The sequence below is a fragment of the Antrostomus carolinensis genome, unplaced genomic scaffold (assembly GCF_000700745.2).
Source record: "Antrostomus carolinensis isolate BGI_N321 unplaced genomic scaffold, ASM70074v2 scaffold2829, whole genome shotgun sequence".
NCBI lineage: Eukaryota > Metazoa > Chordata > Aves > Caprimulgiformes > Caprimulgidae > Antrostomus > Antrostomus carolinensis.
The window spans coordinates 1-11,743 of NW_010336238.1; the positions used below are offsets into that span (position 1 = coordinate 1).

The following is an 11,743-nucleotide window of genomic DNA, read 5'->3' on the forward strand; positions in this document are numbered from 1 at the left end:
CCTGTGTTTAACCATCCTCATTGTAAAAAATATCTTCCTTATATCTTCCTTTGTTCCGATGTGTCAGGGCTACCATACATGGGCAGGCTCTTGAGGTTCCCAAGATGATATGTTACCTGAATGCAACTGGAATTTACAAAGAAGGAGGATAACCATGAGTCATTTCAACCCATAAACCTTAAAAGTAGCTAAAAAAATAAGGCAAAAGGAAAAAAAACAGATGCACCTGGACGGTAACGCTAATGCTTGTCCTGCTGTCAGCAGTTCTGCTCTTGTCCAAAGCTCTTGATCAATGCCTGAGATCTTGAGAGACTGCTGCATTTAGGAGCAGAAATTGTTTGTCTTGAGCTCTTTGCTGTTGACTTTTTGTAGTGAGTACAAAGTCCCCTTCTCTGAGTTCCCAGGAAAAACAGATCCGGGCAAATTGGGACTGTTCCATGGCAGCAAATGATTGGTTCTCCTCCAACGTTTTGAATATCTGGCATGTGTCTAGGAGAAGAATATTACTAGGAATCCCATTATTCTCTGCTACCAACCAAAACTTGACACATGCCCATTTTTGACCTTGTCTTGCTTTGGGTTTCAGGTGTTGCCAACTCAGCTCCCATCAGACTTGTGAATGGCCCCAGTCGCTGTGCAGGGCGACTCGAGGTCCTTTGGAAACAGCAGTGGGGAACTGTGTGTGATGACAGCTGGGATCTGTCTGATGCCATGGTCGTATGCAGACAGTTGGACTGTGGAGAAGCACTGTCAGCCCCTAGTTCAGCTCATTTTGGTCAAGGATCTGGTCATATCTGGTTGGATGACATGAATTGCACTGGTACAGAAGCTGACCTTTCTGCCTGCAGGACCAGACCCTGGGGAGAACATAACTGCAACCATGGAGAAGATGCAGGCGTTGTATGCTCAGGTAACTCACATTAGTGACGGAAATGGGTCAGGATGGGAATGGCTGCTTCAGGCACTGATCTGGACCATGCCAAGGACAATGTTATTCAGCTCAGTACTACCAGTTAAAGCGTGTGGGAGGTGGTGGTGGTGTTTGTGCTTGTTCTGTTACTGGGGCAGAAAAGATCATGTTTGTTTTTTTTTTTCTCTGATCTACTTTGTCCTTATGCCAACACCATGAAGTTACTGGGCAAGGGGACTGCAGGATCCCCACCTGGATGCACATGTTCTCCATGCACATCCTTCATAGCTGAAATATGCCAGGGAAGTTGAGCATTTATGTGGCTTCTTTCCATTTGTATTTTGTGATAATACACTCTCCAGACTAGGACTGGGATGAGAAATAGAATTGTGGGTCACTTGTCTGTGAGGTAGTTCTAACTTGGATGTCACAGCATGATGTCAATGAATGTTGAGCTCCAGAAACTGGGTGGAAAGGCTTGAAGGTGTGCCCTACCTTTCTACATCATGGTTAACTGGGGAGTAAATCTTCATCAAGTGGGCCATGGACCCCAGGTGGTAGAAAGCGGATTGGGATGTTGACCCACTGCCCATTGCCCTCTTTCAGGTTGGCATTTCCTAAATGCTGCTCCACTCAGCACTGAACAAAGAGCCAAATTTCCAAAGCACTTCCCCCTAGTTGGATCTGGAACGGGATTCAGAACCCTAGTAAGACCCAGCCATATATATGTCTTAAATGCAGGTGTCACCTCGTGGGCTGGGTGTCTTCCTGTTGCAAGCGATGGAGATCTAGGGTGGAGTCAGTTCCCCACACAGAGTTGCCAAGTGCAATTAGAAATGCCCTGAGGCATCTGACACAACTGAGCAGATGAGTTGTAGGCCCTAAGGGAGACCCTAAAGAGCAAATGTCTGGGGGTATCTATGGCATCACATGTGCTGCTGAATGCTAATTTGGGGAATTGAACACAATGCCAGTATTTGGCCAGCTGAGCAGCTCCATAGATGTCATTGACTCACTAGAATTTCAACACCCACCTCACATGAAAACATCAATAGGTCTATAAGACATGTGAGTGTCTTGATCTGTAGCCAGTCCCTACACTTTGGGTAACATCACAGGGGGAATTGCACAGTCCCATTTCATAAGGGATTCCAAATCTATGCTCTTTATCTCTGATTTGAGCTCTGAAACTACAGAGGAAGATACAGAACTCATTGAGCTTCACCTTGTCAAGTCCTGGGCAGTGCTAATGGAGATCTTTCCTTGCCTTTGATTTCTAGACAAGCTTTCCATGTGCAATCCCTGATCCTGTTTTTGTTGTTGTTTGTTTTTTTCTTTTTTTTTTTTTTAAATGCAGAAATTAAGAAAACAGTTAAGCTGCAATTAGTGAACGGTTCGAGTCGCTGTGACGGGAGAGTGGAGGTGTTTTATGGCCAGCACTGGGGAACTGTCTGTGATGACGACTGGGATATAACTGATGCTGAAGTCGTATGCCGGCAGCTGGGCTGCGGCACTGCTCTATCTGCTCCTTCCTCAGCTTACTTTGGGGAAGGCCCTGACCCCATTTGGCTTGATGACGTGGCCTGCAAAGGAACCGAAGCTGCCCTCTCTGAATGCAGTGCAAAACCTTGGGGAAGCCATAACTGTGCTCATGGAGAAGATGCTGGTGTTGTGTGCTCAGGTAAATCCCACTCTGTATGACACGAGTGGGTTTTGTGGAGTGTGAAGAGAAGCTGAAGGTGCTGCAGGAGGTCCTGTTCCCTTTGGAGCAGCACTGACCTCAACACTCAAGAGAACTGTAAGATAAAAAGTGATTCATACTGTTAAGCCCTAAAATGATCTCGCCTCTTCTCTTTAATTAAGATCCACCACCACATGAGCCACTGGTGAAAGACAGTGGTGCTGCAGGAATTATTTGTAGGATTCCTCACACGATAGCAGAGGATGCTTTGGTAGAACATCTTCTGTTACTGCAGGAAACAGTGTCTTTGGCAGTCCCACCATCCCACCCTCATGCCAGTAGACATAGTTCCTTCTGAAGTTCCCCAAAAGCTCTTGCATTAAGCGAAGTTCTTCCCATGGCCTGCATTGTCCCACACAGTGTGTCCTAATACAGGTCCCTCCCATGTAACTGCAACCCCAAGTCTCCCTTCATGACTCCACACACTCCTTCCCAGTTCACCAGCTGTCTGGTCAAGCAAGAGGCAGCACATGCCACAGCTATTTTACCATTAGGCATTTGCTGGTGGGCCAGTTATTATGAATGTGCTGATTGCTTGGACAATGTTGGAAGAGGAAGACTTGGTTTCCACCTGCCTTTCCTGTAATGAGGTGTTAATTAGTTAATTTCCTCTGTAGCCACACACAGAGTTTTGCAGAGTTTGTAGAGTCTTAATATATTGAGAAATCCACATTTTGTTCATTGACTTGCGGGTAAAAACAGCATTAACATGAGGCTGAAGAGAGTATGAGTGAGTCTGGCACCTCTAGGTATCTAGCACCTTCTGGTATGTGCTAAGGTACATAGGACATCTATAAAGGGCTGGTAGTGAGACACACAGCAGACCTGAAACCCCTTGTAAAAACAAATAGAGGCTAGAGCATCTTAAAAGCACTGGACATCTACATTTAAGCAAGACTAGGGCTTACCTTCTTCAATCTCAAATATATTTAAGGTCGTAAAACCCATTGCTGAACATCTAATGCTGTGATGGTGGAGGAAGTGCTTGTGTTGCCTCTTGATGCAACGTTTTCCTATGCTAAACTGTGAGAGATGCTACGTTCATTGCCAGGTGGAGGACAGATACACTGGACTCTGCACCAGATACTTTCTTCATTATTTTTTTTCTCTTTTCTTTTTCTTTTTTTTTTTTTTTCTTGTAGGTTTTGCAGAACCTCCTCCACTTCGATTAGTGGGTGGCTCGACCCGCTGCTCTGGGAGAGTCGAGGTGTTTTATGGCCAGCAGTGGGGAACTGTGTGTGATGATGCCTGGGACTTGGTTGAGGCAGAAGTGGTGTGCAGGCAGTTGGGCTGTGGGAAGGCCTTGTCATCTCCCCATGAGGCTTATTTTGGGCAAGGATCTGGCCCTATTTGGTTTGATGATGTCAGCTGCACAGGGACCGAAGTTGCTCTCTCCCAATGCGAAGCCGCTCCTTGGGGAAGCCATAACTGTGGGCACGGAGAAGACGCTGGTGTGATTTGTACAGGTACCCATCACTCATGGCATGTCATGGGGGAAGCTGTTTGTGAGTGACCCTTTCACGCAGATCCTGAATGACTTGTCCTTCAGTACAAACAGGTCTTTCAAAAGGATTCTTCAAAATTGAGTCGACCTCACATCTGTGAAGGAAATGGGCACTTCCAATGAGATTTGTCCAGCCTGTGTCACAGTCCCCAGCACCAGATACATGATATTCACCAAGAGCAGAGCTAGAAAACTTCAGCATCTGATATTAGCAGTCTTCAGTCAACTCTGCTAACAAAATTCTGATCCCAGATGCTAAGACTCTAACGCAGCCTAGACCATAAGGCAACTTGGTGCTCCTGGACCAGTGTTAGTCCAGAGCATCCTTCCTACCTCAGCTGGCCAGCCCAGTGATATTCCCCCTAGTCTGGTCAACCATAATAACAGGCTGCAGGCATAACTGTCATCTTCTGGTGAGATACAGGTTCAAAGTTGGCTGATTTTAGCAGAGACCAGTCAACAACAGAGGTCAGTTGGAGACCACCACTCTAAGGGACTGAAACTGCTGCAAGGGTCCGCTGAGCTGATATGAAAAAAATAATGATGTCTACCTATGCCAGAGTGATCCAGGAGTGAGAAGCACAGTGCTCTACCCTGTCAGCACAGACCAAAATACAACAGACAAATTAAATCTTCATTATTTCTCAACACAGGATTTGCTGAGCTGCTTCCAGTCCGGCTGGTGGATGGTCCTAACAGATGCTCTGGGAGAGTTGAGGTGTTTCATGAGCAGCAATGGGGGACAGTCTGTGATGACAGCTGGGATTTGACAGATGCTCAAGTGGTGTGCAGGCAGCTGGGCTGTGGGACAGCAGTCTCAGCCCCTGCCTCTGCTTGGTTTGAAGAAGGAACTGGTCAGATTTGGCTGGATGATGTGAACTGTGCAGGGACTGAAACCACTCTCACTGAGTGTCGGGCCAAGCCTTGGGGAGACCACAACTGTAATCATGGAGAGGATGCTGGAGTGGAGTGCTCAGGTACTACTAAAGCATGTCATGAAATGTTGGGGTACTAGGGATGGCCTGTATTTGCAGGAAGAGTGTCAGTGGCCATGGAGATGTCATATGGACTAGGGTGCTGGCAACTTTGTTGGACAGTCCTGATGGCCATGCTTGTAGAGGGTCACAAGTGGGGACCCAGCACTCTCAAACGCACTGTTTCCACCAGTGCTCTGTTGCCTCCTCCCCATTTTGGTGCTCTGCTCTAGGGAAGTAATCTGGGAGCTCATCAATGATCACTCTGAAGGTGATTGATCTGTTGCAAAATCTCCAGCCAAGGCTGTGAGGTCAAGCTGTGAGGCCATAGGCATCTAGAGCCACTTTACACATCACGGACCCAAGCCCTGTTGGCTTCCAGATCCGTGCAAGGAGGGTTTTTGTCCTCTCCACAGATCTCTGAGGCATGCAAGGTTCCTCAAAAACTTTGCAATTGTGTTTTGGTCCAGGTGTTGCAGAATCAGCTCTCGTCCGGCTTGTGAACGGTCCAAATCGTTGCGCTGGGAGAGTTGAGGTGTTTCATGAGCAGCAGTGGGGAACCGTGTGTGATGACGGCTGGGATACAGCTGAAGCCAGCGTTGTGTGCAGGCAGCTGGGCTGTGGGGCAGCACTGTCAGCACCAGGTTCAGCTCATTTTGGGCAAGGGTCTGACCCCATCTGGCTGGACAATGTGAATTGCTTAGGGAAGGAAACTGCCCTCTCTGAGTGCCAAGCACGGTCTTGGGGGTCCCATAACTGCAAGCATGGAGAAGATGCTGGTGTGGTGTGCTCAGGTAACCCCTCTTTGTGTCTGTCTGCATGATGGGGGCTGTTTTCTATTTCCAAGAGGGGTAATCATGTGCCACCCCAGCATTAGGATCTGTCTTGAAGTGTCCAGAATCTGGCTTGCAAACTCTCTTTCATCATAGTGGAAACCTGTTAGAAATCACAGAATCACAGAATGTTGGGGATTGGAAGGGACCTCAAAAGATCATCCAGTCCAATCCCCTTGCCGGAGCAGGAACACCTAGATGAGATCACACAGGAAGGTGTCCAGGCGGGTTTTGAATGTCTCCAGAGAAGGAGACTCCACAACCTCCCTGGGCAGCCTGTCCCAGGGCTCCATCACCTTCACTGTAAAGAAGTTTCTTCTCAAGTTTAAGCGGAACTTCCTGTGTTCCAGCTCACACCCATTGCCCCTTGTCCTATCGTTGGGCATCACTGAGAAGAGCCTGACTCCATCCTCCTGACATTCGCCCTTAACATATTTATAAACATTAATGAGGTCACCCCTCAGTCTCCTCTTCTCCAAGCTAAAGAGACCCAGCTCCCTCAGCCTTTCCTCATAAGGGAGATGCTCCACTCCCTTCATTATCTTTCCTCTCTTTTTTTCTTTTTTTCTTTTTTTTTGGCATGTGCGTAGCTGTTTCTGCAAACAGAAGCTGTGTGCTTTCCTTGCCTTGAATTTCCAACCAATATTCTGCAGAATACGGTACACTCTATTGTCCACCTATCTCTGCATATAAGAACTGGGGAAGATATCCTGTCATTATGCAACTGGATGTCATTAGGTTCACACACAGAATCATAGGAACATGGCGGTTGGAAAAGACCCGTAAAATCACCAAATCCAACTGTAACACTTTGTCTTATTTTTAATCATGCAAATAGCAACTTAATATATAACCCTGTCCTTTGTTGTTTTGGTTTTTTTTTTAATTTATTCTTCAGATATAACAAGAATAGCTCCGCTGCGGTTAATTAATGGGCCAAATCATTGCAGTGGAAGAGTTGAAGTTTTTTACGGCCAGCAGTGGGGAACGGTGTGTGATGATAACTGGGATATCAGAGATGCTGAAGTCGTTTGCCGACAGCTGGGCTGTGGGAGAGCACTATCCACTCTGGGCTCTGCTTCTTTTGGAGAAGGATCTGGCCCTATCTGGCTGGATGACGTGAACTGCACAGGGACTGAAACTGCCCTCTCCAAATGTAAAACCACTCCATGGGGAGTCCATAACTGTAGGCATGGAGAAGATGCTGGTGTTGTGTGCTTGGGTAAGTCTCTTCTGTGTCACCATTTGCTTGACTTTTGAGGGATGTTTGAAATGCCACAGGGTACCCTCTTCCTATCTTATGACTCTAAAACCACAGCACTATGCAGGGAAAGTGCTTCAAACAGGGATGAGGATAAATCCATCGGAGTACCCCCCTCCTTCCCATTCAGAAGTTAACACTGTGGTGCCGAAGCCAAGCCTGCAGCTGGTTGTGCAGAAGAATTTGGGTCTCTTTCTCCTATGAGTTACCAATGAACCTGGTGGCATCACAGGACTGGTGTGATTCATCCTGTTACAGAGGGTGCAGAGTCACTTGAATTCTTGTAGTGCCACCAGTGACAACCCCAATGGACATACCACCCTTGAAAATCAAGATGCACTCTCCATTTTACTCTCTCTTTCCTCTTCCAGTCAAGAATACTAAAAAAAACCTTGAAGAAAACCTCTTAATCTACCTCTCACCCTCCCTCACTTGGTAGAACCACCTTCATGAGACCTTTTTTCACCAATAATTTTCCAGTGTCTTCTCTGAAACCTCCACAGTGGAGACAAATTTCCTCAAAAGTGTTGTAGCACTGCACTTTGCTGCCACTAGAAGTAAACCCTGAGCTCACTACCATTACTGGAATTTATTCTACAGCCTCTTGTCTCTTTGCAGTGCAAATTAGTACCATTTATTCTTTGCATCTATGTTTTGTTAAGACTGTTACGTCCCTTTTCCATGTCCTCATCCTCTTCCCATTTCTCTCTTGAGACATATTTTTAAGCTTCTTCTCATTCCTGTCATTCTTGACGTGTCTCTCCTTAACTGTTGGACATATTTCTTTTCATCTCTTATGCCAGCTGATTTGCATAACTTGATGCCAGCACTCCCATTTACATATATCCATGCTTTTCTTAGAACGGCAATGATGCCATAGTGTCACTCTCAATCCTTTATATCCCTTAAATCCCTTTGTGAAGACTTGTCACTTCATTCTTCTTCATCCTCTTAATGATCATTTTACCTCTGTCCTGGAGGAGTGGAATGCATCTCACTGAAAAGACAGAAACAGCAATATGTTTTATTGAGGTAAAATGATAATTTGGCACGGTTCGATAAGTTTGATGGCAAGGTTCAGCTCATTAATTACAGCATGGAAGAAACGTACGAAGGAAAACTGAGTTAGAATGATTCACGCAGAGACTGGAGATGCAAAGACTAAAGAGGATCGATCCTCCCATTGAGTCATGAAGTTCTTCCTTTCTAAACTCGTTATGGAGAATAGGTGAGGCTGAGTCCAAACTTATTCTCAGACTTGGACAATGGTTTATGTCTAATGGAATTATCCATACAATGTTTATAATAATATTGGGTAGCTCCATGGATTAGTAATGTTTCATGGGTATTAATTCAGCATGCTATCAGTCACTTACCGAGGATCTGTCACAGGTAAGGGATCTCTCCACCTTGGGTAAGGAAGGATCTTTTAATCTCAGGTAAGGCACCTCTAATCTTGAGAGGGGTCCCTGCTCAAGGGGACAGTCACCTGATGTGCACTCCAGCTACAATTCAGGGAGAACTCAAATTGGGCCCATCATGATGGTGACATTTATAGAGTGAAATAGTTGGCTGCTAGTCAATAGTATGGACAAGATGTCTTTGTTTTAGCTCTGGTACCCTATTCTGCATTTTGGTTATCTTACATTTTGGGGTTTTGAAAGCACCTTTTGAAATATTTTTTCAAGGCACCTTCACTCCCTGGTACATGAGCTGGGGGCTTCTCTGCTTGCAAGTTCACTGCAATGATGTGAGGCTTGTTGCTTCTTAGTCAGTCTGAACTAAAGTATGGGTAGGAGTCAAGTGTGTCCATCACAGCCTCCCAGAAGTTGTGAACTTTTGTCTTGCCCTTGCAGGAAATAAACTGCTTTCCTCTGGTTATTTGCCCACATCTTGAAAACACCCTGTGGATTCACTGACTAAACACAAATGCCTGTCTCTGAATTAAACATCCTGCTGTCCCTTTGCAGCTAGTGAGGACTGAGTTGGTGCAGTCAGTGGCAGGATTTGGCCCATGCTGATGCAGATACCCAAAGTACATTAAAGAAATTGCAACCCAACAGCGCTTATTTCCTTCCATTGGCTATAAAGGGTACAGAGTGTCCTCAGCGGAACTGTAGAAGTGAGGTCCAGCTGCCTAAACATGGGTCTCTAGCATCATCTGAGATGTTCCACTGCACTCCACCCAGTTACTAATTGCAGATCTAGAAGGGCATCAATCTCCCTTGAGTCCTGCATCAGGTCTGCCAATCCCATTGGAATGTCTGGCATTCCCTGGGCACCTCAGATGACAGCAAGTACTAATGCTCAGGAAAGCCAATCAGACCCTGGGAGTTTATGCTTAGGAGCTCCATGTCCATCTCAGGTGAATAATTCCCTGGTGTTCTTGCAGTGTTCTCTAAAGAAGTCTTTCTTGCTGATGTCCTTTCCTTAGTCAGGGGTTTTCTTGCACTTCCTGTCTGGGTGCAGGTATCTTCCTAAGGAAGAAGAAAGAAGGCTTTAAGCACTTCAGATTTTTGGGTTGAGATACATCGATACATCTTTTTCCAGTTTTGGACAGCACCTTTCCTTGACTGTTGGGGCAAGAGGGGGGAAAACAACTGTGTTGAACTTCATGCTGCTTGTCCCTGTAGGTTGTACTAAGCCAATGGGCTCACACTGTGTTTGTTGACGTGGTTAGCAGCAACTTGTTTGCCAGAATAAAACTTACCTGGTCTTACCTTTTTTGGTTTAGGTGTTCCAGAACCAGCCCCGATCCGACTAGTGAATGGTTCGAATTTCTGCTCTGGGAGAGTCGAGGTGTTTCATGAGCAGCAATGGGGAACCATCTGCGATGACAGCTGGGGTTTGACAGATGCTCAAGTGGTGTGCAGGCAGCTGGGCTGTGGGACAGCAGTCTCAGCCCCTGACTCTGCTCGGTTTGGAAAAGGAACTGGTCAGATTTGGCTGGATGATGTGAACTGCGCAGGGGCTGAAACTGCCCTCTCTGATTGCCAAGCACGGTCTTGGGGGTCCCATAACTGTAACCATGGAGAAGATGCTGGTGTGATCTGCTCAGGTACTGTTATGGCATGTGATGTGGGATGCAATGAGGACTATGTTTCAGGAAGAGTTGTTTGTGGCCTCAGGGGACACTTTTTACCATGATGTTGCTTTTAGATGAGACACAAGAGGAGTAAATCCAGTGCCATTTTAGATTTCTTAGGGGATCCAAGACACCTGCAGCAGTGCAGGGCAATATAAAGGAGGACCTGGTGCTCCTCTGGAGCAGCAGCTGAAAATCAGACAGAATAAATGGGTTCCCAAAATGGGCACGTGTATTTAGGTAGCTAAAATCCCATCTACAGTATGGGCTAAGCAGGGGGTAAGTCAGGCCCAGGTGCTGTGAGCCGTCATCAGTGGGTGATCTGAGGGAGGGTTGTGTTGAGTAATGAGGCAAAGGGCACTCTCCACTCTAAATCACAGCAGCACAGCAATGTGGCAGAGAGATCTGCTGGAGAATATTCCTGAGAAGGTGATTTGGGGAGGAAAACCAAGGGGGACAGGCTGCCCTGGCCATCCTTGACCTCTGCAGAAAATGGGAGTGCTGTGTAGCCAGTGATGGCACTGGTGGCATCTCCAGCTTACCCTGGAGCCCTGAGCCAAGAGTTCAGCTCCTCAATGCTCTCTCCAGAAGTAATCTGCTGCAGGTACAAATGGGCTCTGAGGCTGTGCTACCTCATCCAGGTAGCAAAGCTCACTGGTGCTCTGGTGATCAACATCCATGTCCACGAGGGTTTTTGGCACAAGACCATCATGAAGAGGGTTTTTTGCCCTCTCCACAGATCTCTGAGGCATGCAAGGTTCCTCAAAAACTTTGCAATTGTGTTTTGGTCCAGGTATTGTGGAACCAGCTCCTGTCCGGCTTGTGAACGGTCCAAATCGTTGCGCTGGGAGAGTTGAGGTGTTTCATGAGCAGCAGTGGGGAACCGTGTGTGATGACGGCTGGGATACAGCTGAAGCCAGCGTTGTGTGCAGGCAGCTGGGCTGTGGGGCAGCACTGTCAGCACCAGGTTCAGCTCATTTTGGGCAAGGGTCTGACCCCATCTGGCTGGACAATGTGAATTGCTCAGGGAAGGAAACTGCCCTCTCTGAGTGCCAAGCACGGTCTTGGGGGTCCCATAACTGCAAGCATGGAGAAGATGCTGGTGTGGTGTGCTCAGGTAACCCCTCTTTGTGTCTGAATCTCAATGGTGTTGGGAAAATGTGCTGGGGACGGGTTTTCACTCACAATGAAAAGTCTTACCTGAGCTCCTGGTGCTCCTAGTGTGTGGTATTAATCACCATGGTGTATAAACCCATTCTTGTGTAATTTATACAACACTCATGGCCCTGGCCATGGTCAACAGTCACCACTGATCCAGAATTATGGAGTTAGTACCAGCAAGCCCCATGCTGATAGCTGTATCAAGGTTTGCATCCCGTACCTCAGCTCCTAAAGGCTCCAAGACTTTTCCAGGGTTGAACAGGTCCCAGAAATA

At 46.8% G+C, this 11,743-nt stretch overlaps 1 protein-coding gene across 1 annotated transcript in view; it reads left to right on the forward strand.

Moving 5' to 3' along the window:
- Nucleotides 1-574: 574 nt before the first annotated feature.
- Nucleotides 575-11,743, forward strand: part of LOC104530229 (deleted in malignant brain tumors 1 protein) — a 13,925-nt gene continuing 2,756 nt past the window's right edge. The window contains exons 1-8 of the mRNA XM_010174758.1: nucleotides 575-910; nucleotides 2,268-2,591; nucleotides 3,794-4,117; nucleotides 4,809-5,132; nucleotides 5,600-5,923; nucleotides 6,861-7,184; nucleotides 9,958-10,281; nucleotides 11,102-11,425. Of these exons, the coding sequence (XP_010173060.1) occupies nucleotides 712-910; nucleotides 2,268-2,591; nucleotides 3,794-4,117; nucleotides 4,809-5,132; nucleotides 5,600-5,923; nucleotides 6,861-7,184; nucleotides 9,958-10,281; nucleotides 11,102-11,425 (2,467 nt within the window). The 5' untranslated portion in view covers nucleotides 575-711. The remainder of the gene's footprint in view (nucleotides 911-2,267; nucleotides 2,592-3,793; nucleotides 4,118-4,808; nucleotides 5,133-5,599; nucleotides 5,924-6,860; nucleotides 7,185-9,957; nucleotides 10,282-11,101; nucleotides 11,426-11,743) is intronic.